This window comes from Odocoileus virginianus, chromosome 8, assembly GCF_023699985.2.
Source record: "Odocoileus virginianus isolate 20LAN1187 ecotype Illinois chromosome 8, Ovbor_1.2, whole genome shotgun sequence".
In the NCBI taxonomy this organism is placed as follows: Eukaryota; Metazoa; Chordata; class Mammalia; order Artiodactyla; family Cervidae; genus Odocoileus; species Odocoileus virginianus.
In genome coordinates, this window is record NC_069681.1 from 79801574 (window position 1) to 79826354 (window position 24781).

Below are 24781 nucleotides of genomic sequence, written 5' to 3' on the forward strand. Positions count from 1 at the left end.
GTACTTGAATGTATGTATAGACACTAAATTGGGTGTTAGAAATCTACATAATAAAGAAATATTGATTAAAAATAGAAACTAAAGAAAAATTATTTCATCTGCTTTTCTTCAAATTTAGAAATGTTTCTCTTAATTATTTATTTCTAATTGATTCTTTGCTGTCTTTTGCGTTCAAACCAAATTTCTTACACATTTTATCAATTTTAGTTTAAGTGGATTTACTTTTTTCTTTTTGCTTTCTTTCTCAGTTTTAAGGTAATAAAAAACAATATTTGGTAGCAACAGAAGCATTAGTTTTTGCTTTGTCTCTGATGTTAATATACTTGAACGTTTAAAGTAGCATTTTTTTCTAATCAATACATAGTGTAAACAGTGCAAAGTAGACCACTGTAATTCTTCCTGTGTGTGTCATTTATGCCCTGCTTTTTTAATGACCTTTGCTTTAGTTACAACTGTACTATGATGGCAGTGAGTGCTGAGTTTCTGGTAATGGTCTCACAAGAGTTTGATTGTATCATGTGATTTCCTTCAAACAGTAAAGTGATATTTCATAAATAAGTTTTTTTCTTTCCTTAAGAAATATCTACCACCATCATTAGTGCTCCCAAACCTCTTCTTATGAGTTAATCATTAACATTCATATGACATTCAGATGCTTTGTAAATGGAACTAACCAAGAAAATAATAAGAGGGGAGACCTGAACTAAGAGAAATAAACTTATTTTTCTCTTGAGAAATAAAATTTAGAGGTCTTTTGGAAATACTTTTTAACCTCAGATTGATCTACATTTGAAATTCTTCTGTCTTTTCTTTGAAACAAGTACTTTTGTTGAAGGATAGAGGAATAATAAATTATAAAAGAGATCATAGGCAGCATTTTTTAGTCAGATAATTTTTTAACTAAATTTATTAAGGTTTTCATTAAGTCTATTTAGTTATTTTTCATCGTAGAATACTATTTTCCTATGAGTATTGAGTTGTTTACAAGACTTGTGTTAAATTATATTTTACATGAGTTAGATATTATGAAATACCTTTGTGACACTGCTGTATATGACATGATCACTATCAGGAACTACCTCTTAAATATACTTAATCGATTTACTGAGGGTTCATTAGCATAATTTTAAAGTGAGCATTCATTTGTATACTTAAAACTTAGCTTAAAATTCGAAATATTGTGAAAAGTCTTCAAATCAAATAGAAAGAACATTAGACTAATAATAATAGCTCCATCATTTTAGAGTCCCTCAGCAGTGTATGAGGTTTCTAGTCTTTTCACAGCCTTGGAAGCCTTTGTTATTATCTGAATTTTTTAGTATTCTAGCCATCATAGAGGATGTGAAATGTTTTATCACTTTTGTATTTGCATTTCTGTGATGTCTAAATGATGTCGAGCATTTGTGTATTTTTTGAGAAATATTTGTTACAAAGACCATTTTTAAAAACTGGTATTTCTTTTTATTACTGAATTGCAGGAAATTTTTATTTTGTATGCTAATCCTTTATTAGATATATGATTTGCAAAGATAGTCTTCTATTCTGTGGATCACTTTATGTTTTAATGTACATTTCCTTGATTACAAATTAAGTTGAGCATTTTCACATGTTTGTTGTCTTTGAAGTTGTGCTCTTTTGCTAAATACCTATTCAAAGTATTTCCCCTTTGTCATTTGAATTGTTGGTCATTTTCTTATTGATTCATGGGAATTCTGTGTATATCTTGGATATGAGTCCTTATGGATATGCATCAATAATATCTCTTCCTCTGTGACTTGCGTTTTCACACTCTTAATCATCAAATGCTTTCTCTGCATTATTTGAGATAATTATGATTTTTCTACATTTTTTTCTTAGTTTACTGAGTTACATTAGTTGATTTTCAAAATTAAATATTCTTGTATTCCTGGAATCCTATGTAGTCATAGATCCATTCCCATTCTAATCCTTATGCTTCTCTTAAAATGGCTTATATCAATATCAAATCTTCATCCTATTTGACTTAATGATATTTTAGTTTAACATTCTTTCCTTCTTGAACTGCTTTGTTCAATTGCATTTTGTAACAGCATTATTTCTTTGCTTTCTTCTTATCTCCTTGGCCTCCTTGAATTCTCTCCTAGTCCTTCCTCTTCCTAAACTTCAAAGCCTGTGGTGTCCTCGTGCTTAATCCTAGAAATCTTGTCACTTTCCTGTTTACACTTTACTCTAATTAAGCTCAGGGTTCCCTTAGCTTTCCTTATACTGCAGATACTTAAATGTGTATCTCCAGCTACCAGCCTCTCCCTTGAATCCAGTTCCACTTAGATGCTTAATAAGCGTCACAGATTTAAATTATCCAAACTGCTACCTTTGATTTTCCTTTCAAATCTTTTGTCCTTTACTCTTCTCTTTCTCAGTTAGCAGTATTGCCCTTCAACAAGTAGTTCAGATAAAAAATGTTCACTCTTTTTGACTCTTTTTTACACACAAAATTCCTTCTGGCAGCATATTGTGTTGTTTTAGTATCCAAACATAGAGTCAGTGACTAGTTGCTACTTATTAATACTACTCTGTTGGTCCTTTAATGGACCGGAACCTGGTGGTCCGGAGTCGATGATGAGAAAGTGAAAGAAGGAAAGAGGCTAATATTCCCTGGGTTACGCAGCTGGCTTTCACGTTCCAGGGAATCAGCCAGAAATAGAGAGAGAGAAAGAAAGACAGACACGGGGACCCAAGCTCTGATGGAGCAAAGGTGTTTTAGTCAACATGGTGTGGGCATATATACTGTCTTACAAGGTAGTTTTTCTCAGCAAAGATAAAGATTGAAATTCCAGACTTACAAAACATAAGACAATCCGTATTAAAGAGAGAGAGTTGTAAACAATCACTTTTACCATATGGTTGATAAGAAGGAAGAGGGTGCTTATCATTGTATTGAAAAACTAACGAAGGAAATGCATGGATTCCTCAGCCTTGGGAAAGGATTGCCTCTCCTAATTCCTGAATATTCAGGAATTAATAAGGAACAGAGGATTCCTGACAGATCCAAAACAGCACACAGGAAGCCTCCTGTTAAATGCTTCCTGACATTACTTGTTTCTATGCCCATTTTTATTCACCCTGTCATCATCGTTCACCACTAGTTACCCACAGTCCATTTTTTGCTTGCAGTCAGATTAGTCTTTTGAAAATGTGCCAGGTCATAGTCCATCCTTCTCAAAGTAAATTCATAAGTCTCTTACCGCTGACATATTACTGTTGCAGGAAGGGGGCCCGAAACTGGGCTCTTATCTAACACTCAGAAATGAATTGTCCGAGGGGACAGGTGCTGACAAAAGCAAGAGATTTTATTGGAAAGGGAACCCAGGAGAACTGCTCTGTCACATGGCTTGCAGTTTTATGGTGATAGGATTAGTTTCCGGGTTGTCTTTAGCCAGTCATTCTCACTCAGAGTCCTTCCTGGTGGTTCATGCCTTGTTCAGCCAAGATGATGCCAGAGAGAAGGATTCTGGGAGGTGGTTGGACGGGTGGTGTCTCCTTTTGACCTTTCACGAACTCTTCTGGTTGGTAGAGGCTTATGCTCTGTTCCTCACCAGGACCTCCTGTCGTAAAACAACTCATGCAAATGGTTACTATGGTGCCTGGCCAGGGTGGGCAGTTTCAATGTGCTTCCCCTAGCATTACCACTCTCATTCTTTCTTTCTCTGTTGCATCTACACTGACCATACAAAGGCCTCTTTGCAGACCTTTCTCTTAAAAACTAAAATAGTAAGCATGAACTCTTCACAGGACTTTTGCATTTTCTTTGCACATTGCTTTGGTAATTCTATAGATATCCACATGGCTTGATTCTACACTTCATTTATGATTTTGCTTATGACACTTTATCAGAGAAATCTTCCCTGATAACTCGGAATAGAATAGTACTCCTTTGCTAACCGTCAATGATTATTTCCCTGCTTAATTTTTATAGCACCAATCTGGCTTTTTTTTTTTTCAACTTTTTATTTTCTGCTTCCTTCTGCTGTGTTTTTTGCCTCAGCTTCATGAAAACAGGGACAACAGTTTTCACACCTTATTGCTGTATCTTCTACCTAAAAGTATGTCTTCTTTTATATGTATTTGTTGAATTGAATTAAATAAATGAAAAGGGCTTATGTATTTATCTGATTACATAAATGAACTGTTGTCATTGTCCAGTCACTAAGTTGTGTCCAACTCTTTGTAACCCCATAGACTGCAGCACTCCAGGCTTCCCTGTCCTTTACTATCTCCCAGAGTTTGCTCAAATTCATGTCTATTGAATCAGTGACGCTATCTAAACATCTCATCCTCTGCCACCCTCTTCTCCTTTTGTGTTGTCTTTCCCAGCATCAGGGTAGAAGAATAAATAACTTTTTATTTTTTCTTAGATTAATGTTCACCTGTTTTATTTTTAAATAATCATCTGTTAGGTGAGTAGTGTAGATAATAAAGTTCCATTTTTATTTATCAACTAATAACAAGTTAATGGTTAACTGTCACTTAGCTTTATCTCCTTGTTTTGGAAGATGCAAGTTAATTATTAAAGAAAATAGTCTAATGAGACTATCTTATTCTTTATGTTTAGACTATTTCATGAAAAACTTTTAAGGTATTTTTGTTTTGTTTTATTTGCCAAAATATGAATTAAAAAAAAAACTTAGAGGCAATTTGATGTATTCAGTATTTTTGTTGTGGTTAATAAGAATTTTGTTAAATATCTTAAGCATTAAGGGAATATGTTTGCTAGTATAACTGGAAGTCTAGTGATAGGTGGCTTATCAGTTGTCTTGTTAGGAAACAGATGGTGTGCTCAAACTTGATTATTGAAAGCATTTAATACAAGGCTCTTTAAAAGATTTCTGAACATTGTTAAAGGAAATCATCAAAATTTGAAGAGATGAGAGGAATGTATGTTTAAAACACAACTCAAATAGAAAGATATTTTAAGTATAGGAGAAGTATACCTGACTAGAGTGTGGCCTTTAATAAAGGAATATAATGTATTGACCTGAAGGGGTGAAGCCAGGGAGATGCTTGTCCCAGACTTTATTTTCTTCCTGTCCTTTAATTTCCTGCTGGAGTCTCCAACTAGCCAAACCCACTGGAAGCACAGAAATAGGATGGGGAAGGTTGGAAAATAGATCATTACAGCCAGCGAAACATATCCAGTAAGTTGGACTTCTGGTTAGTTTGTCTTAAGTCTCAATTATGTATGTCAATAGAGACCAGGTTTTTCTCTATCTCTCTACTGCTACCTACAGTTATGCTTTTGTACTGTAGCTATTATTCTTTGTGGTCGTAGAGTTGCTGGGCCAACTTGGTGCTATAAACCTTCACATCTAAGTGGAGAGAGCTCTCTTCTCCCAATTACTGAAGAAGATCCTTCCCTCCAGTTTGACTGGTCAGCTTAGGTCTCAGTCTCCTTTGAACTTAACATTGTGAAAATTGTGATGCTGTCCCTCTTGACAACAACAATAATACACATAAATGATAGATCTCAGTGTCCATAAGGAGCTAAATGGGTAATGAAGATCAACTGCTTTATGATACACTTCTAGTAATTAAAATGATTTCCCACAATTTACAGTTTGCATATATATATGTATATATATACACATATTTGTTTATATATATATGAGAGAGAGAGGAGGTTCTTTAAAAACATTTCTAGCAATCCATTTCATTGTGGGCTGCTCTAAGTGTGGGGAAGACCTTTTTTTACTGCATAGCAATTTCTCTCTGTAACATTCATCACTCTTTTTTGGCTTAATTACTTTTGGAGTAGATATTATAATAAAACAGTTTTTTCTAGCTTCCCAGATTATGCTTCCAAATGTGTTTATTCACCCCTTATATAGCACTTCTTGCAAATTATGTATACAGTTACCACACAAAAGTAACATCATATAGTTTAAATTTCAGAGCTTGCATTTTACAGACTTTTAACTATAAATTGTCTTGGAGTAGGAAATGACAACCCACTTCGTATTCTTGCCTTGAAAATTCCATGGACAGAGGATCCTGGTGGGATACAGTCCATGGGGTTACAAAGAGTCGGACACGACTGAGTGACTAAGGAACTAACTATAAATTATCCAAAAATCTCTTTTTAAAATAGCTTTCCTTGACAAAATGAAAGCAAATATCATAATTTAAAAATATTTTCAATCAATCTATCTTAGTGAAAATGTTAAAATTGGATATCCTTCTATTCTCTTCTGATCAGTGTTTTGTCTTATCTGTTCTATTCTTACTCTGTTATTGAATTTGACATGAATTCAGTTAAACATTTAGTGAAGAATTATGGCAGGTTCCAGACAGTTAAAAGATGAATAAGATAGTATCCTTTTTTAATATCAGGAAAGAAAGGTATGTAAATAACAGTTATCCAAGGTAGAAGGAATAAGTACTGCATACTTACAGGTAAAGGTCACATACTATTGAAGAGAACTTTCATTTTATGCCTGGTAGGATTTTGTGTGGCCAATAAATAAAAAAGCACAATTGTAGAAAAATGTGTCCTGAAGATAAATTTTAGAATTAAAAAAAGCTACCCAGCAGTATTAATTGCTATGCAGAACAACGTACTTTTTTTTTTTTTTAGTAATGTTAAAGGCCCCACCTGATGCTTCTAAGCATATCTTTTAATTAGGTGGAGAAGTTAAAAGCTTGTTTCCAGATTATGAATTAGTTCCTCAAATGAAAATGTTCATAATGGTCAATCTGATTTCATATCACTTAAGTGTTTTTATAAACAAATGACAACTTTTATAGGCTAAAATCTGATCTCTAAGACAGGTTCTAACTATTGCTGTGTTATTTTAATTTTATTCCCCTATACATGATTAAAATAGTTTAGAATTTTAAAGTAGTATTATTTTTTGTATTAAAGTTTCTTTAAAATGAGTGACCATTCTGCTTTTTTGTATCTCAAATATTAGTTTATCTTTGTCTCCCTCCCCCTTGCAATAACAGTTGTCTTTTTAGGATTATTTCTTCCATCTTGCGAAGTTTTCATCTAAAGTTATGTTCTGAGGCTTGGTTTGAATTTTGTCAGACTGCTGCTGATCTCACTGTCCGTATTTTGTCACACAGCCTACTAATGCAAAATCATCACTAGCCTGCGAGCCTTATACTTCAGATTAGTTAAATGTTACCTTCTCAGTGAAATCTCTTTAAACCACCCTTCCACACATTTTCCATCACTTCATGTTCTTTTTTCATACTTTTCATACACTTGTTATATTTACATGTTCTACCTTTTTAAGTTTATTGAATGTCCTTGTCTTCTCTTTTATTAGAATGTAAGTTTTTTATTTTTATTTTTTCCAGTTTTGTGTTTTGTTAACTACTCTTCCCACAGTGCCAAGAAGCATACCTGACAAACATGCATATTTCCTGAAACTAAATGAAAAGCATGAGCTTGAATTTCTACTTTCTTTCTTTAGTCATCAAGAGTTCATATAACTAGAGCTGTCCTGGAGCAATTTTTATCGTTTGCAAAATACCTTGATGGATTATCTCATGGAGCACCTTTGCTGAAGCAACTTTGTGATCACATTTTATTCAACCCAGCCATCTGGATACATACACCTGCAAAGGTATACTATTTAACTTCAGTTATTTTAATATTGTACATTATAAATACATAGTTATTGGATCTAAAATTTGAGAGGTAAAACTATAAAGCTTATAGGAGAAATTGTTGAAAGGTATCTTTACAGTTTAATGATAGCCAAAATGTTCTTAATTAAGACCTTCCAAACCTCTCTTTTTAGGGGGTTAAGTAATGCATTTGATAATATCAAAATTATTTATCATTTGTTATCATTTGTTAAATGATCTCCATAGATGATGTTAATAAATAAATGATAGATTAGAAGGTATTTTACAATGTCAAACTATCGGGATAAGAGGGAAACATTGAATATGAGCCCTGATTCAGATATTAGTATTGCATAAATGTTAAATTTACTGAGTGGAGGAATTGTATTATGTTCTATGTAGGAGAATGGCCTTATTCTTAGGAGATTCACATTGAAATATTTGGTGCTGAAGTGTCTGAATGCCAGCAATCTTCTTTCAAACATTTCATCGAAAAAAAGTTTTATCAAAATATATTTATACATCTATATGTATAATATAATAGGAATAAAGGAAGCAGATGTGGAATAATATTAACAGTTGGTAAATCCTTTATGATAGTTACATAACTATTTTGTTTGAAAATTTTCAAAATAAGTTGGAGAAAATAGTGATTAATAACACTCAGAATGTAAAAGGAACTCTTGAAAAATCAATGCTAAAAAGGTTAAAAATTAGGCTTGATGTAATAAATGCATTCTGAAAAGTCATTGGATAATGACTTATAACCTTTCGAAGAAAGAAAATCTGGTACAATGATTATTAAGATTAGGAAAAGAAAAAATACCAGATAACTATATCACAACAATTGTCATCATTGTGGCTGGAAAATTCCTTCTATTTGAGCATAGATATTTTTTATCATGATATCATGATATGTAAAAATATTTGTTTTAAAAGAAATTTATTCATAATTTTTTAGATATCAGCATAACATTTTTATTATTTTGCATACCTGAATTTAGTTCTCTTTTATTCTAGTAGGGACCTTTTCTAATAGGTCCCTTATTCAAGGGACCTTTTGAGCTGCCTTTTATAATTTTCAAGTCTCCCACATAACTGCAAAGTACTATTTTCTTATGGTTTGTCATTTTAATTATTGTGGTAAAAGTCAAACCTGGTGTTTGTTCATTGTTTAAACAGGGTGATTAAACTTGTCATCTTTATACTTACATGTTAGATTCTGATACTGTGACAATAGGTTAAGAAAATTTGAAATTACATGAACTATTAAGGTCTATGACAACAATGTATAATTTTTCTAAATATGATATAGCTGACTGATATTATGTTCCTTTCAGCTGCTACATTGTATTTTGATTAAGGGCTTTAGTCTAGCTGGCTTTTTAAATAATTTGATTTTCTTATCAGGTGTAATTTCAATAGAATTATTTAATTAATTAAAATTATTTTATTTTTAAGAGCTATTGGATTACCTTTAGTAAAATAAATTTTATTACAATGTGTTGATTGCAAATTATCTTTATAATATAAATAACACTTAATAAATAATTATTTTTAACCTCATAATAGATGATTCTTTCTTAGCCTTTATATAGATTTACATTTAAATTAGAATAGAATGTATATTTTTAATGTAGACACTTAAGGCATTTTAAATTTATTTTAATGCTTTGTTAATATTCTGTACTAGGTTCAGCTTTCCCTATACACTTATTTGTCTGCTGAATTTATTGGAACCGCTACCATTTATACTACCATACGCAGAGTAGGAACAGTATTACAGCTTATGCATACACTAAAATATTACTACTGGGTCATTAATCCTGCTGACAGTAGTGGCATTACACCCAAAGGTTTAGGTAAGTACAATATTTACCTATCTAAGTTGTGCATGGTGATGAAATTGGGAAAGAAATTCGATGAAGAAACATTGGGAAAACTTTGATTTGAGGGGGAAAAGGGAATTTATTAAGTTAATAGAAGTAGGGAACTTCCATATAAGACGTGATATTATAATTTATCAATGAATAGTAATATATTGTAATTTTAAAAAAATAATTTTTCCCCAAAATCTGACATTAATAAGCAATTTGAAATTGCCAAAATCTGAAACTTTATATTCTCTGTTGATGAAACTATACAGAATTACTATGAATTTATATTATAATTGCAATATATATAACTTAAATTTTCCATAATATCACAACATAATTTCATTAAGCTTATTATTAAATAATAATAATTAGGGAGTTTTGTGTTTTTGTTTTTGTTTTTTATTTCTGTTTTATTCTAGATGGCCCCCGGCCATCACAAAAAGAAATTATATCACTGCGGGCATTCATGTTACTTTTCCTGAAACAGCTTATACTAAAGGTAAAACAGTTTTATATAATTCATAATTGCAGTATATTAAGTGAAAAGAATTTCTGCCAGAGTTTAAATCAATATTGTAAAATCAGTAATAACTACCTTCAATTCATGAATTACTTTCAGTATTCTATAAATCTTAGTATTAACTCTTGTTGAACTTTACTTTGCATTAAACTTTGTGTTAAATATTCTCTGAAAGCCTCCATACTGAGGGATGTAGCAAAAATGGGTGAGGAACATGTGCATGAAAATTGAGCTTGAAGATTTTATTATAGAAAATGATCTGTGTTTCTGTTTGAGAAGTCTTATGTTATATATTTTATAACAGTAGGATTTTTAAAAGATTAAAATACATAGAAAATAAAGGTAAAATACACAGTAATTGATATTGTAAAGTCTTACTATAATTTGTATTATTTTAAGTAAAGAATATGGGATTAGAAAATAGTGATTCAATATACTTAGATGAAAAAAAATAATAATTTTTGATAGTGAATTCAATCAAATATTAGCAATTTTAGACGAATAAATATATGTTTCTAAGTATTTACTTATTTAACTTGATTTGATATAGCCTATGAGTTATGAAGTATCTGAATATTATAATTAAAGAATCATTACTTTTAAGTAGTTTATATTTAATTTTAAAATGATTAATTTGATGTATATATTTAATTAAAGTTTTCATTTTAGATTTAAATTAAATATATATATATTTTAAATTAGGATCGAGGGGTCAAGGAAGATGAACTTCAGAGTATATTAAATTACCTGCTTACAATGCATGAGGTAGGATATGGTCTGGGTCTTGCATTTTAACAATTTTATTCAATGCATTAAAAAACATTTATAATTGAATAAATATCAATGATCCTTATTATGCAGGATGAAAATATTCATGATGTGTTACAATTACTAGTGGCTTTAATGTCAGAACACCCAGCATCAATGATACCAGCGTTTGATCAAAGAAATGGAATAAGGTATGAATATAAGTATCATTAGTAGAGTTTAATTGAGTACAGGCATGCTTCCCAGAATAATCCTATTCAATTAACTTTTGAGTATATATAGAAAAATCTTACACATAAGGGAGTAGATGGAGAAAGCTGTCATTAATCCTCCTAATACCTAGGAAACTGATGAAATGTATAGAAAATGGGTCTCAAGTCTCAAAAAAAGAGTAATTATATTGTTGCTGTAGTAAAGACATCTCAAGTAGTTGAAAGAGCAAATTTTTTGACAGAAAGATGAGAGGGCATGGTATATTTCAGCTAAAGAGAGCTCTAGAAAATCCTATGAGCTTATACTCAAGAGGTAGAGAGTGACCAGGTTGAAGGATCCATTTAATGGTAAGAACTTTAAATTTTTTCTGTTGGTGATGAAAACTAAAGAATTTTGAACATAGAAATGATTTGTTGATTTCTATTTTTCCAAGGAGCAATGTGGAAAATGAGTTGGAAAGAAATAAAACTAATGTAGCAAGACCAGTAGAGAGATTATTTTATTCATAAGTATTAGGGATGATGAGCTAGGACAATGGCAGTGTGATGGGAAGATGAGGATGAAATGTTTTTGAATAAGAATTCAAAACCGAAGAATTTGAAAACTTGAGTTATGTTGATTGTAAAGTTATTGTGTAGATATGAGTAAAACAGTTTCTTAGTTAGTATGCTTAAGTACTTTAAACCTATAACCTAGCCTCTTAGGGATTCTCTCATTTTTCTGGAATCTGAGTTATTTGTATAAATAAGAAATCTAGCTTATGCCACATGTAACTCAGTGAGCTTTCACAGATTATAAACAGAGTTTGGAAATAATATATTAATAACTGTCAAGAGACTATATTATTAGTGCTTCTTTTACTTGGTCATTTATATCAGCAAATAACAACTTTATAATCTTGAAGGATTTCCTTTTCAAGTTAAAGAAGCCATCACTTTTTTTCTATGTGAATATCCAGCTTGTGACATCACTCTTATCATTGAGTTTACAATCCATGGAGTTGCTAGTCTATTTGAATAATAGGATTATACATTTCATTAGTAACAACTCCAAGTATATTTTACTGTGAGGTTGAACTCTATGAAATTGCTGAAACTTAAGTGATTTTACCAAATAATAGCAATTTCATATGGTACAATCATGTTTCTCATAGTTGATACCAGCTGAACATGTCACACTGTTTGTTACCAATATGTTAAAAATAATCACAAAGATGAAAAATTTGCTGCTTTAGTTTTTCATTTTAAAAAGAATGTGGAGAATATAGGTTCTGGTTTGAAACATGGAAAAAGTAGACATATTAGATATAAAATTTTAAATGCTGTACCCTAGAAAATAGGAACTAAAAGGTAACAGTTATGTATGGGGAAAATTTTGATTAATTATAATTCATACATGCTAAGAAGTGAACACAAAGATTGCACTTAATACTGATAATATTAAACTGGGCTTAAAGAAAACCTTGTGGTAATACAACACTGAACTGAGCATCAAAAAATGTAATATTTTTGTATCTCAAAATCTTTAAAGAATAGACAGTTTCTTTTTTACATCATTTTCTGGCTGAATGTAATAGGCTAGAGCAAATTAACTAGAATTCACCTAACTATCCTATTATATTGTAAGTAAACAGTCATTAACTGAATCATTAGTAAATTTCATATTCATTCTTCGTATTATTTTTTAAATAACTGGTTATAAAAAAATCCTATGTAGCATAGATGTCTGATGGCCTTAGATCTTTCATGTTTCAAATATTAAATCATAATTTCTGTTGATCTCAGGTGTATTTATACCTTTTTATCCCTTAAATTTATTCCTAAAGAATAGGTATTCTGTGGAGTTTCTGATTACATATTTGAGTAGAGTCACATTTTTATGCTGTGAGGTTTTACTATTGTTTTCAAGATTATTTTTGCTATTGAGTGTTCTTTTTATGATTCCCTGAATATTTCTCTCTCTCTTTTTTTTTTTTTTTGACATGTATAACTTTTCTATGGGCTTCCCAGTTGACTTAGTGGTAAAGAATCCACCTGCCAGTGCATCTGATGCAGGTTCGATCCCTGGGTCAGAAAGATCCCCTGAAGTAGGAAGTGGCAACTCACTCCAGTGTTCTTTTCTGGGAAATCTCATGGACAGAGGAACCTGGCAGGCTGCATACAGTCCATGGGGTCACAAAAGAGTTGGACACGACTTAGTGACTAAAACAACAATGATAAAATAATGTTTCTGTTCTCATACTTGTCTTTTTTACTGATATTGGTCCTTAATAATTCTGAAAGTATATTGCAGTGTAAATTTGCATTTATTTAAGAACTTGAATGGCAAGAACTGGAGTGGCAACCCACTCCAGTATTATTGCCTGGAGAATCCTATGGACAGATGAACCTGGCAGGCTACAGTCCATGTGGTCACAAAGAGTCGGACACAACTGAGTGACTAATGCTAATAGCTTGAGGCTTTTCTAAAAAACTATCTTCTGAAGGAAGTAATCACTCTTCTCATCATCTATTCTTCAGTAAAGTAATAAGACAGTATTATCAACAATGTATTATTTGGTTTTTTAATAGCTACTGTTAAACATAAAATAGATGTTATTAACTTTCAGTTATTTGTTTTTCTCTGTTACTGTCCCTGAAATGATAGGAAAATTATACTTTGCAAACAGTCAGGTCGGACAGAACTGAGCAACTAAGTATGCACACACCTTACAGAAAATTATTTCCAAAAATAATTATTTTTTGGAAAGAAAATGAGATAAAATTTCTGAAGTACATATAAATATTACTGAAGTGACTGTAAGTTAGGTCATGTGTTAGTTTGTTGTAGAACACATTTGTGTAGGAACCAAGAATTGAAACTCTTTGAAGAAACAAGTTTGCTTTCTCTGCTGCTTCCTATATAGATGCTTTATTCTTTTGTGTATAGATTCACCTTTGTGAACAGAGCATGACTGTCCTACAGTTTCTGTTCTGAATCACTTCCTAATTCAAGAGCCCAACAAAGATTAGCTATTGTTTCTCAGAACTTATTCCAAATTTTCAGAAAAGAAAAATAATTGAGCAGGTATGTACTCCCATGGTCCAATTAGCCATAACCAGGAAAAAAAGGTCATTAAGTACAAATGTCAGGGGAAATTCTAATAGAAGAAGAAATGTGGCTTAACTTAGCATGAATCTTAAAATTGAAAATTATATTTAGTGTGCTGGGAGGCATAACTTACGAACAACCAATTGCTTTGTCCTTTTGAGTATGTATTTGAAGTTCAAATATAAAGAAAACTAATATGCTAGTTTTCAACTTTTTTCAAAGAATTTAAAATTCTGAGATATTTTATGTTTTATACATTTATAATTTCCTTGTAAAGTATATGGTGCTTATATTTTTAATATTCAAAAGTGCTCAAAAGATCATTTATTTCTATATATTTTAGGGTAATCTACAAATTATTGGCCTCTAAAAGTGAAAGTATTTGGGTTCAAGCTCTGAAGGTTCTGGGATATTTTCTGAAGCATTTAGGTCACAAGTAAGTTGATGTTCTCCATAATGAATTATAGAAATATCTACTGAAATTGTGTTTTTACTGGTTTAGTAACACATAAATTTGATTGGAATGATGTTACAATGAAAAGTAATAACTTCTTGTGGTAAAAGGAAAAACATTTTATAAAAGAATGTTTTTTTAACAGTAGTTTATCACACTTAAGTAATTTACTTTATTCCTGTTGTATACTGGAAAGAAAATATTGTTCTTTTAAGGATAACGTAATATATTTCATCAAATAAAATAAAGGACATGGGGATATGATTTTAATGAAAGCTTTCTTGACACAGGCGAATATGTATATTGAGGTTTTGCTGATAGCTAAGTCAGTATTTAATATCTGTTTGTATTATTTTCTAATTTTGAGGCTTATTGTGATTTGAAGATTCTACAGTATTCCTTTTTTCCCCAAAGTCCAGAGTTTAGATACTTTTAAAAATCATTTGCTGAGAAGAAAAAACACAAACAAAAATCACTTGCTGACATAATGAATGTTTTTCATACTATGTGGTCCTGTGCATGAATAGTCTTGTATAAATCCATTTTATATACAAATGAGCCCAAATACTGCCATTTAGTAATGATGGGTAGGGTTCCTCTCAGAATTTTTGAATTGCTAATTTTTTTTGGTATTTTGAATTGTGGAGAGTGATCAATAACACTAATGAAAATTTCACAGCATTCAGATAAAACATGTCTAACATGCTAAATAGTCTAGAAAAGTAAATATTATTTTCATTTTGGTACCAAATCAGTAGTTAAGAGAGAATAGTGATATTACAGATCTAGAGAGTAGTTCAACAAAGCCAGGATTGTAGAAAAGAGTAATGCGTACTTGAGGAACTGTAAGTTGACTAGGTGATAGAATACCAGGAGTGAGAGCATATTCAGTTTTAACTTGAAGAGATATGGCTCACTCATTTAACTTTGGTTAAGTATAGGAAATTGATTGGGAATAATTAATAAAGGCTTCTTCCCTATATACAACCTCTTAAAAATTGTCAAGAAACACATTTTAAAACATAGAAATGTAGAAAAGATAAGCAGAACTAACCAGAACATGAAGAATAGTCACTGGAAAATATTGCCATGAAGTACACAATAAATATAGTTGAAAATTTTACCCTAAGTTTAAAAAGTAAGAAAGAATTTCTTGTGAGAAAGGGAAGCTCCAAATCTGAATTTCACAAAGTTAAAAGAAATGATGGAATAACTTTGAAATGTTGAATCATGAGCTAACAAAATTTTGAAACAAATTGGAAGCAAAAACTGTCAAACAAAAATGAAATTGGAAGATGCTCAAGGAAGACAAACTCTGTGAATAGCACAGTAAAATATACGGAAGATAAAAGTGAAAACAAAGCAAATAATGTGCATGGATGAATATAAAAGAGTTCAGAAGGATTAAAGAGGAAATGATTGATACAGAAGGCATAGAAATTCCAGAAACATAAAAATGTCATAAATACAGTTTCCAAATAAGAAAAGCAGAACAATGTAACTAAACAAGTGTTTTTAAAGCTATAATTCAGTGAACTTCTAATATAGATCTTGCCATCCTTATTAAAAGGTATATGCTGTGTACCAGGGAAAATTTTTCTTGAAATGGTCTGTAGGAAAGTATACTATTAGATTTAAATATAAAATTTTTTTAAGTCCTTTTTTCAAATTCACAAGTTAAAGGGAAAAAAAAAAATTACTCTGGGCTTAGGCTTCTCTATGACAACCATCAGTAGAAAATGTAAAGCAGTAACCATAAGGTACTCAAGTAAAGAAAATGGAAGCCAAAGTATCCTTTACATAAAAGTGTGCTGCCAAACAATTTTTAACCATGTAGGGAACTGTTTTTCTGAATAATTCTTGAACAAATTACTGGGGGTTAAGTTCAGCCAATTAAGACTGACTGGACAGACTGCAGCCAAGTACTATTGATGAACACTGAATTAATTTAATAGTAAAACTAAGACTAAAACAAATGTTTGAATTAGAGGTTAACAGACTGGAATTTCCTTTTTGTATGCCCTAATAAGGTAGAAATTGTACAGTTATAATGAATTGAGAAAGGACTAGGGAAAGGAAGAAAGTAGACAAAGTTCAGAGAGTCAAAGGATACCCATGTAAGCTAACAGTAGAAATGTAGGCCTATTGAATGAAATTTGATGCTTTAGGAGAAATGAAAATTTTAGTAAATATGCTGATTTTATCATTGCCTATCATTGGGAAATACATGAACTGCCTAAACACATAAAGAACTTATTCCTTTATAACAACAAAGATGAGTGGTTAAAACTACTGTAATGCTCATCAAGACTTCCCTGGTAGTCCAGTGGTTGAGACCCTGTGCTTCCAATGCAGGGGGCACAGGTTTGATCCCTAGTTGGGAAACTGAGATCCCAAATGCCATGCAGCCAAGAAAAAGAAAAGAAAAAATGAAAACAAGAAAACTGTAATGCTGTCAATATATTAAAAAATACTGTATAAATAAAACTGAGAACAATGCATATAATGGATGTTTTTAAAATTCAAGAAGCGTAAAATGTGGCATATGCATGCTAAGTCCTTTCAATCATGTCCAACTCTTTGTGACCCCATGGACCAGAGCCCACCAGGCGCCTCTGACCATGAGAGTCTCTAGGCAAGAATTAACGTATGGGTTGCCATGCCATCTTCCAGGGGATCTTCCTGATCCAGGAATCGAATCCACATATCTTAAAGTCTCTTGCATTGGTAGCATGTTCTTTACCACTAGTGCCACCTGGGAAACCCAAAACTATAATACATAAATACAAATGAAAAATTAAGGAATCACGATCTTATTATTGGGCAAGTTAGAATTCAAGCCAAAAAGCAATAAGCAATATAAACAAAGATACTTTATAATATTAAAAGTTGAAACTTTCATGAAACAGAAACTACAGAAGAAATAATCACTGATAATTTAAAACATTGAAACAAACTCTATTTCACCCCAGTCCATAAAAAGGCAAAAGGGAGAGTAATGTAAATAATAACATAAATCTAATTAATATAGCTTGAAGTCGGTGCCATATTAATTAAGACTGTAACTCCCAAGTACTCATGGAACATGAATGAAAATTTGACATGGTGTGAAAGTGAAAGTATTAGTCTCTCAGTCATGTCCGACTCTTCGCCACCCCATCGACTGTAGTTGACCAGGCTTCTCTATCCATGCAATTCTCTAGGCAAGAATACTGGAGTGGGTTGCCATCCCTTTTCCAGGAATCTTCCCAACCCAAGAATCAAACCCGGGTCTCCTTCATTGCAGGCAGATTCTTTACCATCTGAGGCACCAGGGAGGCCAGACATGGTAGGGTGTAGTAGGCATCAAAGAAAAAATCCAAAACGGAGAGACAAAACAGTCAAGATTTTCTTGTTAAAATGCAACAAAATTGAAAATAGGAATAAAATTTAAAAAAAAACAAAGTTTCTTTTTCTTAGACATTTAAAATTTATTAAACAACTTTTGTGTCAAAGAGAAAGTACACTAAAATTGCAGAATTTTTGGAAAACAGCTTCAAAACCCCATTGAATACAGCTAAAGAAGTGCTTGGGAGAAGGAACTGGCAACCCACTCCAGTATTCTTGCCTGGAGAATCCTCTGAACAGAGGAACCAGGAGGGCTGCTGTCCATAGGGTCGCCCAGAGTTGTACACGACTAAAGCAACTTAGCATGCACGCATGCATAGGAAAAGGAAATGGCAACCCACTCCAGTGTTCTTGCCTGGAGAATCCTACGGTCAGAGGAGACTGGTGGACTGCCATCTATGAGGTCGCACAGAGTCGGACATGACTGAAGCAACTTAGCAGCAGCAGCAAAGAAGTGCTTAGAGGAATATCATAGCTATGGAACAATAGAAAAGAAATACAGAATAAAATAATTAAAGTATAAATGTTAGATAAGGAATTACAATAAAGGGAAATAATAAATTAGAAAGTAGTAACTAAAGATTTAAAAGACAGATAATAAAAAAAAGACATAATCATTTAAAAATCTGATTTTAAAAAATTGTAATAAAAATGGCTAGCTAACCATTAAGCAACTGAAGAAAGGGCAAACATAATGAATGTACAAAATCAGTGATAATTTTCTTAAATAGTATAGAAACTGAGGAAGTTAAAAGAATCTTACATGATAAGCTTTCTCTAGAAATTGATAAGACAACCCAGTAGAAAATAGGCAAGGATATATGTAAGTGAACAATTTATAGAGGCAAATACATGTGGCACATCAATATTTGAAAGGAGGTGAATTCTACCTCTAGTAGAATATATATATGTAATTCTCCCTGTAGTAAGGGAAATATAATCTAAAACTAAGCACATTGTTCATGTAATAGCTGGATAGAAATCTCAAAATTCAGCATCCTTCTCTGTTAGCAAGGTCATGGGAAGAGCAAGCATCTTACACATTGCTAACTAGAGCATAAACTAGTATAACCCCATATGGAATGCAGTTTATTTTTGTCGATGTCTGTCAAAATTACAAATACATGTACTTTTTAACCTAACAATTCATCAGTTACAGGCATGTGAAATGATAGCTATTTAGGGTTATTCATTTTTTCTTTGTTTATAATAGTAAATGTTAGGAGAAATCTTAACTTTCTGTTAATGGGGGAATTTGTTAACAAATAAGTTATAGTTCATTTATTAAATGGAATACTGTGTAGTTATAAGACCAGTGAGATAAGTGTCAACATACAGATACAACAACAAAATTGTTAAAAGATTAAAAATAAATAGTTAAGATGGATATGTATTATTAATAGATGCTATTTTTGTTTAAAGAAGAGAACATGAGAACATAGTACTTATTATATTTGCAGTGAGAAAGTCTAGTCAAATTCATAAGAAATAAATCAAGAACAGTGGTTTCTAATGAGTTGGTAGAAATGAAGGTATATATAGATTATGTTAATATTTTAATCATATTAATGTTAGTTATAGAAACAATTTTTTCAGGAACAAATTGTTTAAAAAACTGCAAACATTGAATGTAAAAAGCACCTTTAAAATCTTGAAAGAGTTTTCAGGAATTGCATTATTAATGGAATTGGATTAAGTAGAATCAATGACTGGTTAGTTAAAATGAGTTACCTATTGGAGAATGATGGAGCAGGACTAGGTTTAAGTACTTATCTACACAGTTTAAATAATTCCTATCAATGTGATTATGAAGTTAAATTTAGTAGTAAAAAGAAAAAAACACTTAAAGCATATACAGCTTGATGGTTAATAGAGCAAATTGATTAATAATATACATGTAGTTCATTGGCTCTCTAGTTGGACTGCCTGGGTTTGGATCTTCCCTTAGCCGTGTGTTTTCTGAGTGGTTTTAGAAACATCTTTGAATCTGTTTTTATCCCTATAAATGAATAAAATCATACCGCTTCCCTCATTGACCTTTATCATTAAGTATATATACTATATAATAAATATAAAGAGTTCACAGCATATTTCTACATGCTAATTTGAATAGTTAACAAAAAGGTTAATTATTTAAAGTGCAGTTTTGATAAAAGTCAGCTGCTACTTCCTTATGATATCTTACATACCTGACACCAAATATAAATATGAAACCCTAGTGGTATTCAAATAGAAATGAGATGTTTCTACTATAATCTAATCATTACTAGCATTTCAGGATTTGAAACAAAACACTATTAGTAGCAGGAAATAGGTGCTGTAATTAATATACCTAAAATCTTAAGAGAGATGTCTTTAAAACTGCTAAAAAAGAAGATATCACCCAAAGTCAGTATCTCATTTGTGTATGAGGGAAATCATTCTATAGTGAAGCGAAATTGTGTCTGTGGAGGAAACTAAACTGAAGTTTAGGTGGGCTCATCTCTACTAGCACTGAGTTTTTGATTTCTGTAAGTACCTAGGACACAGCTTGGGAGATAATTCATATACTTTGTCAGCTGAACTAGAGATAGGTTTGGCATCTCTCATAAAAATTGAGAAGTCTGTTCCAAATAATAAATATAGTGACTCCCACTGCTTGACGATGGAGCTTAAACCCCCTCTCCTTGAGTGAAGGATGGACTTACTGGCTAACTTCCAAAAAATAGTGAAATCTGATTGAATTTTTCACTATTGAATAAGATTAACATCACCAGTCATATGTCATTTTGATAGCATGTTCCCTGATGTGATATGATGAGAAGGGCGCTTCATTTCTGTGTTATTCTTCTAAGAAAGAAATAACCTCAGTCTAATTATAAGCCTCTTAGTTGAGTGACATTCTTCAGAATACTTGACCAGTACTCTTCGAAACTGTTAAAAGACATGAAACACAATGGATGGGAAACTAGTAAAGACCAGAAAGGTCTAAATGTACAGTGGTATTCTGGATTGGATACTGAACAGAAAAAAATAAATCATGATGAAATTTATTTTTTTTAATTTTTTTTCCATTTATTTTTATTAGTTGGAGGCTAATTACTTTACATCATTGCAGTGGTTTTTGTCATACATTGAAATGAATTAGCCATGGATTTACATGTATTCCCCATCCTGGTCCCCCCTCCCACCTCCCTCTCCACCCGATCCCTCTGGGTCTTCCCAGTGCACCAGGCCCGAGCACTTGTCTCATGCATCCAATCTGGGCTGGTGATCTGTTTCACCCTAGATAATATACATGTTTCAATGCTGTTCTCTTGAAACATCCCACCCTTGCCTTCTCCCACAGAGTCCACAAGTCTGTTTAATACATCTGAGTCTCTTTTTCTGTTTTGCATATAGGGTTATCGTTACCATCTTTCTAAAGTCCATATATATGTGTTAGTATACTGTAATGGTCTTTATCTTTCTGGCTTACTTCGCTCTGTTTAATGGGCTCCAGTTTCATCCATCTCATTAGAACTGATTCAAATGAATTCTTTTTAATGGCTGAATAATATTCCATGGTGTATATGTACCACAGCTTCCTCATCCATTCGTCTGCTGATGGGCATCTAGGTTGCTTCCATGTCCTGGCTATTATAAACAGTGCTGCGATGAACATTGGGGTGCACGTGTCTCTTTCAGATCTGGTTTCCTTGGTGTGTATGCCCAGAAGTGGGATTGCTGGGTCATATGGCAGTTCTATTTCCAGCTTTTTAAGAAATCTCCACACTGTTTTCCATAGCGGCTGTACTAATTTGCATTCCCACCAACAGTGTAAGAGGGTTCCCTTTTCTCCACACCCTCTCCAACATTTATTGCTTGTAGACTTTTGGATAGCAGCCATCCTAACTGGCATGTAATGGTACCTCATTGTGGTTTTGATTTGCATTTCTCTGATAATGAGTGATGTTGAGCATCTTTTCATGTTTTTTTGCCACATGATGAAATTTAAATAAAGTTTGTAGTTAATAATATTATACCTGTGTTCATTCTTAGTTTTGACATATGTACCATGATTAGGTATGTTAACATATGGGATAGCTGGGTAAGTAATATAAGGGACCTGACCTCTCTGTAGTATCCTTTCAACTTTTCTGTAAATCTTAAGAATTTTCAAAATAAAAAGACACAGAAAATTGAGTAACCTTCTCTTTGATATGTGCTTGAATAGAAAGCCAAACTGGTCCTTCATGAAGATGCCTTACTTACAGTACTCTCAGGACAGATTCCTGACAAATGGTTCAACTAGATGATCAAAATGCCCAGTGTTGTACCATAGTAAGACTATGACAATTTTAGCTTAAAATTTTTGAAGTACATGTTACTGAGTATTTACTGTGGAAATAAAAGTTTCTCAACCAGGTATGTTTGTCTAATGTCTTAAACTTCAAACACTGTTGCTTCTGGATGAATTCTAAAAGATAGTTTCACTCAAAAGTACACTATCAGTAGTTAAATGAATCAAAATGCTGTTAGTTGTTCATTCTAGCAATTGCCTGTTATGTGTTGACAGTTGTTTAACCTAATAGCTTCTTTCTTTTTTGGACTAGTTGAAATTAGTCCAGTTTATTGTCTGTTAGTAAAAGGTACTGGTGCAGATTCTGGGAATACAGCAGTTAAAAGAATTAAAAAAAAAAAAAAAGCTTTCTTCTCATCTACTCTAAACTCCAAGCTTGGCTCTCTTCTACCGAAATGTTGGCTTTTGTAGGTACTTGGTAGGTATAAATGAGTCTTGATGTTCTGCTGGAGTACCAGTAGACTAAAAATGCCAATCTGTGAGGGATTTTTCTCTTCGTACTGACAAACAGCTAATGAAGTATGTTAGTAGCCTAAGTTAAAGACTAAAAAGCAGCAAATCTTGATCTCAGTGATCTCTGCCTTCCATTCTCTCTCCTCTCCTCTGTCTTCCCCTTCCAAGGCATATTAACTTTGACTTCTATGTAAATTACCATCAGAATGGCAAGAAGTACCTGAAATGATGGGATGAATTTTCCTTGTTCTTGAACTTGTGGAAGTAAAAGGATATTGGAGTGCTAGGATGCTGGCTTCAGGACCTCCACCACGATAAGTTACGTACTTCAGATCAGTGTGCTTAGAGGGATCTTTCCCTTACAACAACCACAGGGACTTCATATAAAATTCACACCAGGGGGATCTGAGTGCAATATTGTGAAAACAGGAGATAACAACTCATTTGAAGGGGCATAAAAGACAGACACAAGAGATAAGAGAGAATCAAGTTATGTACTCAATGAAATAGAACTAGCGTGGAAGCTCTGATGGAATCTTTCAACTTTATTTTTTGAAAGTGCATCTGAAATTCAAGTAGACTATCAAAGGTGACATTCTGCCTCTTTAAATTCTTATTTTTCTGTATTCACCAAAATTAGTAAATAGAAGATCTCAAAGCATGGACCAAAAACATAAAATGAGAGAAAAATATAAAGGCATAGGAGACTTACCAGGACTGCTAAGAATAATTGGAGAAGAAACAAGATGGGTAAAAAAGTTATCCTGAAACACTTTGTACCACTAAAAACTTAAAAATGTTGAGGAGAATATAACAGAATTCCTTTCAGATATGTAGCTCAGTACACAAAGGTAAGGAACATTTTCTCATATGCCAAAAATGAATATCAAACATAATAGGAGTTATAATTCTTAAGAAGCAAGATCATATTGAAACAAGCTATTTAGCTTTTAAACAAATAACAAAAATAACTTCTGGAAATGAAAAGGTACTAACTTTAAAAGTCCATGGACATGTTAAACAAATTATATGTAACTTAAGAAAGAATTGGTGAACTAGAAGAAATATGTATAAGGAGCATCTAGAAATAAAGATGACAAATAGGAAAGGAGGTTAAGTATGTATAGAAAGAATGAAAGATTTCATAGAATAAAATACCTAGGAATAAGTTTAACCGAGGAAGTTGAAAGATCTGTATACTGAAAACTATGACATTGATAAGGAAAAAATAAAAATTGAAGAAGACATAGACAAAGATAAAGATATACCATGCTCATGGTTTGGAAGAATCAATTTTGTTAAAATGCACGTACTACCCAAAGTGATCTACAGATTGAATGCAGTTGCTATCAAAATGACAGTGGCATTTTCTTACAGAAATAGACATACAATTCTAAAATGTTTATGGGACCACAGAAGACACTGAATAGCCAAAGCAGTCTTGAGAAAGAGCAAAGCTGAAGGCATCACATTTCCTGATTTTAGATTATAATCCAAACTTATACAGTTTTCAAAACCATATGGTCTTAGCATAAAAACAGACACATAAGTCAATGGAACAAAATAGTCCAGAAATAAACTGACACACATGACCACTACTTCTTGACAAAGGAACCAAGACATAACAATGAGAAAAAAATAATATCTGCAATAAATGATGGGAAAACTGGACCAAGTTCAATTCATTTCAGTCACTCAGTTGTGTCTGACTCTTTGCAACCCCATAGACAGCAGCACGCCAGGCCTCCCTGTCCATCACTAACTCCCAGAGTTTACTCAAACCCATGTCCATTGAGTCGGTGATGCCATCCAGCCCTGTCGTCCCCTTCTCCTCCTGCCTTCCTTCCATCTTTCCCAACCTCAGAGTCTTTTTCAAATAAGTCAACTCTTTGCATCAGGTGGCCAAAGTATTGGAGTTTCAGTTTCAACGTCAGTCCTTCCAATGAATATCCAGGACTGATTTCCTTTAGGATTGACTGGTTTTATCTCCGTGCAGTCCAAGGGACTCGCAAGAGTCTTCTCCAACACCACAGTTCAAAAAGCATCAGTTCTTTGGTGCTCAGCTTTCTTTATAGTTCAACTCTCCA

General features: G+C 32.5%; 1 protein-coding gene across 7 annotated transcripts in view; it reads left to right on the forward strand.

Annotated features, from left to right (window-relative positions):
• NBEA (neurobeachin) overlaps window positions 1–24781 on the forward strand; it is a 642892-nt gene that overhangs the window by 170263 nt on the left and 447848 nt on the right. For all 7 annotated transcript variants that reach the window (XM_070471793.1, XM_070471794.1, XM_070471796.1 and 4 more), the window contains exons 12-17: window positions 7455–7607; window positions 9305–9473; window positions 9908–9987; window positions 10711–10773; window positions 10870–10967; window positions 14423–14515. In XM_070471793.1, the coding sequence (XP_070327894.1) occupies window positions 7455–7607; window positions 9305–9473; window positions 9908–9987; window positions 10711–10773; window positions 10870–10967; window positions 14423–14515 (656 nt within the window). The remainder of the gene's footprint in view (window positions 1–7454; window positions 7608–9304; window positions 9474–9907; window positions 9988–10710; window positions 10774–10869; window positions 10968–14422; window positions 14516–24781) is intronic.